The sequence below is a fragment of the Cervus elaphus genome, chromosome 1, assembly GCF_910594005.1.
Source record: "Cervus elaphus chromosome 1, mCerEla1.1, whole genome shotgun sequence".
NCBI lineage: Eukaryota > Metazoa > Chordata > Mammalia > Artiodactyla > Cervidae > Cervus > Cervus elaphus.
Window position 1 is genome coordinate 90,574,654 of NC_057815.1, and position 9,292 is coordinate 90,583,945.

The following is a 9,292-nucleotide window of genomic DNA, read 5'->3' on the forward strand; positions in this document are numbered from 1 at the left end:
ACCTACTAAGGGTTAAGAACTGTGCTAAATACTCTTTTCTTAAAAAAATTATTTATTTTTGGTTGCACTGGGTCTTTGCTGCTGTGTGAAAATTTTCTCTAGTTGTAGTGAGCAGGGGCTACTTTTCATTATGGTGTGAAGACTTCAGAAGTTGTGGTACACAGTCTTAGATGCTCCGCAGCTTGTGGAGTCTCCCCGGACCAAGGATTGAACCCATGTCCCCTGCATTGGCAGAAGGATTCCTATTCACTGTGCCACCAGGGAAGTCCTCAATACTCTTACCTTATAATGGCAGCCTAGATGATAGGTATTATTATCTGACATAGGAGGAAACAGAGTTTCTAAGGGGTCAAGCAACTTGTCCAGTGTCATCCAGCGAGGGGATGGAAGCATTGGAAATCACTTTGACAGAATTTGTCTCTAGCAGCTAGCTTCTGGATGGCTGTGGTACTGCTTCCCAAAGCAGTTTTCATTTGATGGCCTAAACACCAGTTGTGCAGTTCCAAGCATCTGATCTCACATCAGAATGTCCTTGTTTTTTCTTTCTTTTTTTTTTAGCATGACAAAAGACCAGATAGAAACAATGGCTCTGTTACATTTATTACAAGACTAAATAAAAACAAAATATGGCAGAATTCTTTTTCATGAAAATAATGGTTAGGTTATTTATCTACTATCAAAGTCTGTTTTGGGGTCTACACAATGATTATATTATTATTATTATTTTTATAGCATTCTCCTTCAGGGGCAGGAACTGGCTGGCTATTTCCAGTGCTATCTCTCCTCTCTGCCTCATGGGTGAATTTAAACATCTGATCAAAACCATTTTCACAAATTGAGCAGGAGGTAGAAGAATCTTGCTGTAAGATACTGGATTTTAGGACATTTCTGGATAAGGGAGAAGCTAATTAAGTCTGGGTAATATCCCAGGACATGACAATGTTTTCCTTGTTCTTGCCCCTGGCATTGTCATTGCTTATTGTTTTAATTTTCAGCTTGAAGTAGATTCAACTGCTTGAAGACAAGCAGTGTGTTTGGGGCCTGGCTTTGGAGGTAGGAAGGAGTGGAAGAGGCTTTGAGTGGGAATTCTTTGTGTCAACCTTGGTGGGTCAATGCCCCAGGCATATCGATTCTTCCTTTCAGTCTTCTGTGAACCTTTTCCAGGATCCTAAGTCTCCTGGGAATGTAGGGGCTGGAGCTTCTCTAGTCCTTATGAAATGTGATCATCTTTTTAAAAACATTTATTATATTTATTTACTTATTTGGCTGTGCCATTTCTTAGTTGCAGCACTCAGGATCTTTAGTTGCGGCATGCAAACACATAGTTGTGGCATGTGCATTCTAGTTCCCTGAGCAGGGATTTAGCCTGGGCCCCTGGCATTGGGAGTGTAGAGTCTTAGCCACTGGACCGCTGGGAAAGTCCCCAAATGTGATCATCTCTACTGTTCTGCTGGGCTTCACTGGTGGTTCAGGAGGTAAAGAATCTGACTGCAATGCAGGAGACCTAGGTTTGATCCCTGGGTTGGGAAGATCGCCTGGAGAAGGGAATGGCTACCCACCCCAGTATTCTTGCTGGAGAATCCCATGGACAGAAGAGCCTGGTGGGCTACAGCCCATGGGGTAGCAAAGAGTCAGACATGACTGAGCGACTATCACTTTACTGTCCTTCTATTCATAAATGTCATTTGCCTTTTTTAAAAAAAAACAACCACAATAACAAGATACTTGTGATAAAAGCGCTACTCAAAACAGTCCTATACGATTTCACTTCCTTTTTCCCTACACTCTGCCAACCTGCCCTTGACTATGAAATGATTACCATCCAGCACTCTGCTTGTTACCGAGGTCCTCATGGTGGTTTTTCAAACTTACTGATTTATGTAGACAAAGCCCAGCTTTGTAATGTTGACATCTCTCACCTTCCCCCTTTAAACTGTTTTAAAATTTTATTCTATACATAGCCCTATGGGTAAGGACATTTGATATGGTCCTAGGCTCTTAATGGTCAGTGACAATCTTTGTTGGCACTTAGAGGGTTCAACAATTCTGTTGAATTTAATACAACTTTAAATCTCATAATCATTTATAGCATAGTATCTGAGACATTTGTTTATGCATTCACTTATTCTTTCATTTATTTATTTTACATGCTTTCCAATTTTCCCAGGTCTGTCTCTGGTCTTTGTTCTGATACATGTATGTTCTAGGGTAGATCTGTACATGAAATCTTACAGGGTCTAGATAACAAAATGCTTTCCACATACTGTATTTTAGCTATAGCATAGAAAGGAGTTATGAGTGTTAGTTATGACACCCATTGAAATAAGGTGTTAGAGTCATTATCAGACTTACAGTGTCCTGACTGCTGGATATGGGAAACCTTCTTTTAATTTTTTATTTTTTTTAATTGGACTATAATTGCTTTACAAAGTTCTGCTGTACAACAGCCGAGATTCGGCTATGAGAATGCAGATATTCCCTCCCTCTTGAGCCTCTCCCCCACCCCCCATCCCTCCCCCTCTAGGTCATTACAGATCACTAGACTGCGCGCCCTGTGCCATCAGCAGCTTCTCATAGCTGTCTATTCCCACATGGCAGTGTATGTATATGTCAACAATGTTCTCTGTTCATCCCGCCCTCCCTTCCCGCCACGGCGTCCACAAGTCCCTTCTCTATGGGAAGCTTTCTTATATCCTGCAGTTTGTGTCCTTGCAGACCTAACCCGATTGTCAGTGCTCAGGGAAGACAATCCATGGGCGCCAAGAACAACGTGACTGAGTTCGTCTTGCTCGGCCTTTTCCAGAGCTGGGAGATGCAGCGTGCCTGCTTCCTGGTCTTCTCCGTCTTCCACTTGCTCACGGTCCTGGGGAACCTTCTGGTCATCGTCACCATCAACGCCAGCAAGACCCTGCATGCCCCCATGTACTTCTTCCTCAGCCACTTGTCCTGTGCCGACATGTGCTATCCATCCGCCACCACACCCAAGATGATCGCCGACACTTTGGTGGAGCGCAAGACCATCTCCTTCGAGGGCTGCATGACCCAGCTCTTTTCTGCCCACTTCTTTGGTGGCACCGAGATCTTCCTCCTCACGGCCATGGCCTATGACCGCTACGTGGCTATCTGCCAGCCCCTGCACTACACGACCGTCATGGGCCGCCGGAGGTGTGGCCTGCTGGCAGGGGCCTCCTGGGTGGCTGGCTTCCTGCATTCCATCCTGCAGACGCTCCTCACGGTCCAGCTGCCCTTCTGTGGGCCCAATGAGATAGACAACTTCTTCTGTGACGTCCATCCCCTGCTGAAGCTGGCCTGTGCGGACACCTACGTGGTGGGGCTCATCGTGGTGGCCAACAGCGGCATGATTTCTTTAGTGTCCTTCATCATCCTTATCATCTCCTACGTGGTCATCCTACTGAGCCTGAGAAGCCGGTCTTCTGAGGGCCGGCGCAAGGCTCTGTCCACTTGCGGCTCACATATCATCACTGTGCTTCTGGTCCTGGTGCCCCCCATGTTCATGTACATTCGACCCTCCACCACCCTGGCTGCTGACAAACTCGTCATCCTCTTTAACATCGTCATGCCACCTTTGCTGAACCCTCTGATCTACACGCTGAGGAACAGTGAGGTGAAAAGTGCCATGAGGAAGATCTTCAGGGTCAAGGGGAGCTTGGGGGGAGAAGTGAAACTGCAAGGTATCTGATGAGCCTGGACTCGGGAAACTTCCTGTCTTTGTAGCATCTAAGATGATTTTGCATCTCTGGTCTGAGGCTTGTAATGGCAACTCTTGCTCTTTTTCTAATAATATTCCACTTGTTCCCTTAATCTTCCAGTCATTAAATATTTATTATCTGCAATGAGTGAGGCACTGGGAATACAAATAAAAGTAAATTGTAATCACTACAGTCAAGGTGGGGTCGTAGTCCCGGAGGCTCATGTATGCTAAGTTGCTTCAGTCATGTCTGACTCTTTGCAACCCCATGGACTGTAGCCTGCTAGGCTCCTCTGTCCATGGGTGTCTCCTGGCAAGAAGACTTGAGTGGCTAGCTGTTCCGTTCTCCAGGGGATCTTCCTGATCCAGGGATTGAACCTGGGTCTCCTGCACTGCAGGCAGATTCTCTACCATCTGAGCCATGGTGGAAGGCTTTATGAGGCTCTTAGTGTGATATTTAAAGGCTCATTCAGGAAACCTGTGACAGCCTGTGAATGTGCAGGTATCTCATCTATAAAATGGATAATAGCACTTAATAATTCCTTTCTTAAAACAATAGTTGTTGAAGTTCACCTTCTCTTTGGCTATGATGTTGAAGGCACTTTACTTATATTCCTCATTTTGTGCTCTCAGGAGACAGGTGAGTAAATAAATGCAGCAAGATTAAAAGATTTACCCAAATCACACAGCAAGTCTTGAGCAAGGGGGGTCCAGGATCATAAGTCTGCTTTCAGGGCTCTTACCCCTCCAGAGGACTCCATGACAAAGACGGAGTGCATGGATATCAAGCAGGATGGGCCAGGGATTTTGGGGACCAAGGACTGATGGTTTCCTGGGATGCTGGGGAGCAGAGCTGGGGAGAATAGGTTGTTAGCATTCCACCCAGTAGTGTCCAGTCCTTCTCCAGCAGAACAGGGACTGTTCCACATTAATCTCCTTTGCTTTGCCCTATTTGCTGTAGAGAGGGCCAGTTTGTTTAGGATGGAATTTGAAGAGCAGGGTTAGAAATCCTACTCAAGTAACCATTCATGGATCATTTAATTCATTTGGGTCTCAGTTTCCACAAATACAAATGGAGACAGTAATAATACCAGCTTCAGAAGATTTGAAGGGGACCTTCAGGACTTTATACATTCTTATATCAAAGAATACACTAGTAAAGTAATGCTCAAAATTCTCCAAGCCAGGCTTCAGCAATACATGAACGGTGAACTTCCAGATGTTCAAGCTGGATTTAGAAAAGGCAGAGGAACCAGAGATCAAATTGCCAACATCTGCTGGATAGTCGAAAAAGCAAGAGGGTTCCAGAAAAACATCTATTTCTGCTTTATTGACTCTGCCAAAGCCTTTGACTGTGTGGATCACAATAAACTGGAAAATTCTGAAAGAGATGGGAATACCAGACCATCTGACCTGTCTCTTGGGAAACCTGTATGCATGTCAGGAAGCAATGGTTAGAACTGGACATGGAACAAAACAGACTGGTTCCAAATAGGAAAAGGAGTACGTCAAGGCTGTATATTGTCACCCTGCTTATTTAACTTATATGCAGAGTACATCATGAGAAATGCTGGGCTGGAAGAAGCACAAGCTGAAATCAAGATTGCTTGGAGAAATATCAATAACCTCAGATATGCAGATGACACCACCCTTATGGCAGAAAGTAAAGAACTAAAAAACCTCTTGATGAAAGTGAAGGAGGAGAGTGAAAAAGCTGGCTTAAAGCTCAACATTCAGAAAACTAAGATCATGACATCTGGTCCCATCACTTCATGGGAAATAGATGGGGAGACAGTGGAAACAGTGTCAGACTTTATTTTTTTGGGCTCCAAAATCACTGCAGATGGTGATTGCAGCCATGAAACTAAAAGACGCTTACTCCTTAAAAGGAAAGTTATGACCAACCTGGATAGCATATTTAAAAGCAGAGACATTACTTTGCCAACATAGATCCGTGTAGTCAAGGCTATGGTTTTTCCAGTGGTCATGTATGGATGTGAGAGTTGAATGGTGAAGAAAGCTGAGCGCCGAAGAATTGATGCTTTTGAACTGTGGTGTTGGAGAAGACTCTTGAGAGTCCCTTGGACTGCAAGGAGATCCAACCAGTCCACCCTAAGGGAAATCAGTCCTGGGTGTTCATTGGAAGGACTGATGCTGAAGCTGAAACTCCAGTACTTTGGCCACCTCATGCTGAGAGCTGACTCGTTGGAAAAGACCCTGATGATGGGAGGGATTGGGGGCAGGAGGAGAAGGGGACGACAGAGGATGAGATGGCTGGATGGCATCACCAACTCCATGGACATGAGTTTGGGTAAACTCTGGGAGTTGGTGATGGACAGGGAGGCCCGGCGTGCTGCGATTCACAGGGTCGCCAAGAGTCGGACACGACTGAGTGACTGAACTGAACTGAACTGAAATATTGGAAGCTTTTATGTAATTATTTGCTAATCTTCTTCCTAGTGCTTTTTTTCAATATAGAGAATAATGATTAATTAGGATTTGCGTTCTCAGAGTGATTGCATTAAAGTCTTTAAAACAATCTTAAACTATGTCATTATAATTTTCTCCTTAATTATTAGTTGAAATTTCTCATCTTGTTTCATCTTTAATTTTACTCAAGACTGAGTTAATGACATTCATGAATAGCACTGGTGTAGAGTACATTGATTTTGCAAAGTGCCATTATGGCATTGGTAAAACATTTGTTGCAGAGTCAAAGCAGATTAATAAACTCATATGCAATCAAAGTCTAGTTTTAATAAATACCAATTCAGATTATTTTTCCTCTTTAGCAGGGTATCTGAATAGCAGTAGTATTGTGATTTGGCTCAGATAAGCTATGCTGTGGAGGCTATCCTGTGCATTATAGGATATTTCTTAGCATCTCTGGCCTCTGCCCACTGGATGCTAATACCTCCTCCCCCGCAGGTTGGTACAATGAAAAATGTGTCCAGATATTGCCAAATATACTCTTGAAGGCAAAAATTGCTCACAGTTGAGATCTACTGTTCTGCACCCTCCTCCACACCAAAGGCCAGTAGAAGTGCTGTCTCAGTTTACTGACACTGCCCACACCCTCGGACCCATCCTTTGAACGGTGTCATTTCATGTAAAGTCACATGACTGAGTTCGTGATAAGAGCTGGATCTAACTGACCTCTAAACAGCATGGAGCCCCATAGCCTAAGTACCCTGTGAACACTGGGTGAAGTTAATTTACCATTCCCTATTGATTTCTGAAGTTATGTTACCTACAAGGAAGTTTGAGATGTTAGTATCCTGGTCCTGCTTCCCATGAGGTAGGTGCGTGATTAGGAAGGGGCCAGGCATAGCTCTCTGGGGACCAATCTTCTCTCACTTGATCACCATGCCTTCCTCCCTGGTATCTCTCAGCTACGTGAATGCAGGCTGAGTCACTGGAATTCTTATATCTCTAGGGAACACAAGGGAGGCAAGTCTACTGTGCTCTTGTTTTAAATCAGCAGAGTGGACCCTCTGGCTTAGTCTCAACATTCCCAAGCCTGAGGCTGCGGAGGAGCGGATTCTCCATCTGGCAAATCCTGAGATGTATGAGCTCTCTTTGGTTGCTTGATCTTAATGGTTTTAGACTGAATAACTGGGAAACTGCATACTCTAGGGGATGTTCTTGGGGTATTATTTGCTTTTGTGTGGTCAGAACAGGAAAAAGAACTGTGGTGAGACAATAAAGCTACAGAAACACTGGGGTGAGTTTTATTTTGTGAGCATGGGATGGTTGCCATTTCACTTTGAAAGCAAAGGGAATATTGGAAGACATCCATGGCATTTAACAATATACTCCACATTGATCTGGTCTCTGCCTGAGGCAAGCACTGTGCTAGACGTGGGACACAGGGATGGAGAATATTTGGTGTTGGTCCTTTATTCTTTCAACACTTAATGAACATTTACAATATACCAAATACTGTGCTCAGAAGCTAGGAAAGATTTATATTTGCTTTTCATTCCATATACATTCACTGAGTTCTATTTTGTGGTGGATATTCAGTTGGTACTGGAGATGGAGTGTTGAGCAGTTTATAGTCTCTGCCAGTAAATTCACAATTTAGTGGACCAGATGGTCACAGAACACAATTATAAGCTGGTGAGGAAAGTGCTGTGATTTCAAAATGTCTTGAGAGAGGAGGGTCACTGACTGTAAGGGTCTATAGATTGGGAAATGGATTTCCTATCTCTGAGAAGCTTCCAAGGCAGCACAGTGTACAAATACTTAACTTTGCCTGGGATGGGCTAGGAGGGAGACATATGGCATCCAATTGTGAGGTAGGTTTTATCTCCAAGGAATGGTGTGGATTTGAGTCTCTGAGAGGGTAAATAACTTTCTAGATTAGTTCACCTGTAGTAATTGGAATGTGAACCTAGGAGTCCAGCAGTGGTTTCTTCTAGGAGTGATTTGGTAAAATTCTCAAAAGATCTGAGGGTTTAGTGATGGTCTCTCCCTTCTCTTGGTCTCTGCAATCATAAACTCTCTCGGTGATTTCCTTATAGTGGTGACTTGTGATAGTCCGTAATCACCTGCTCCCAGTGCTCAAGGAAGGACGCTTTGTGGTGTGAGTGGATGTCACATGACTCCTGGTCTCAGGCGCCCTGGAGTCCAACTGTAGGAGGGGACCATGTTGATAGAGTTCGATCTCAGTCACCTTGACCAGATCCAGCATGGGTGAAGATAGTCTGCTAACCAGTCAATGCACAATTGTGGTGATGTTTTGAGGTTTTGGAAGGTCCGCCTTCTTATATGGATGTGTCATAGTCGGCATTTTGGGTGGAGGGACAGAAGCCTGAAAGAAGTGACGGTACTTGTAAAGAGAAGAATTGTGGGTGGATTGAACTGGAACTTTTGAAAGGAACTAGGTCACCTGGTGACTGAATGCAGAAGCAGATAGTTAGGTGAAGAAGCAGAAATAAGAGAGGGTGCTGAATGTCCAGGGAAATCTCTTCAGAAGACCCTGAAGGGTATATGGGAAGGTGAGACTCTTATTCTGAAAACCAGGAAGGGAAAGGAGCAAGAGGAAGCAGGATGAAGGAAATCTGCAGGCAAAAGACAAGCATTCAATGGCAATAGACAGATGGTTATTTTGGACATGGCAACACTGTACCTGCTGCCCTACATCATCCAGTGAGGCGATCAGTCTCCTAATAGACTTCTAGTTCAGTGTCTAGTAGTCCAATTTCTACATGCCAAGTGATTCTGCCTTTGGGTCCACTAACATTTTTGATGATTCCCCATTGTCTGTTAAATAAACCCCAAAGTCCATAATAGTCCTTTGTGAATTGGTACTAGATTCTGGCTCCAACTTTATGGTTGCTATTCTTCATTTTACTCCAGCCTCACTCAAATTTTTATAGTTTGCACTTCCTCCTCGGCTTCCTTGGAGTGTTCTTCCCTTCTTTTCTAAATAACTAACTCATAGTTATCATTCAGTATCCAGCTCACAAGCTTCTCACATTTAAAACAGATTGTTATGTAAATTTCCCACTTAATGTAGGAGTCTTTTGTATCCTTGCAGATCACCCTTCCAAATTACCACCTCCTGGTGACTACATC

The 9,292-nt window shown here is 43.9% G+C and overlaps 1 protein-coding gene across 1 annotated transcript; it reads left to right on the forward strand.

Annotated features, from left to right (window-relative positions):
• The first annotated feature begins 2,752 nt into the window (after nucleotides 1-2,752).
• On the forward strand, nucleotides 2,753-3,700 carry LOC122702623 (olfactory receptor 4S1). The gene has a single exon (XM_043916253.1). It carries the CDS (start codon nucleotides 2,753-2,755, stop codon nucleotides 3,698-3,700), a length of 948 nt encoding a protein of 315 aa, XP_043772188.1.
• The last annotated feature ends 5,592 nt before the right edge of the window (nucleotides 3,701-9,292 follow it).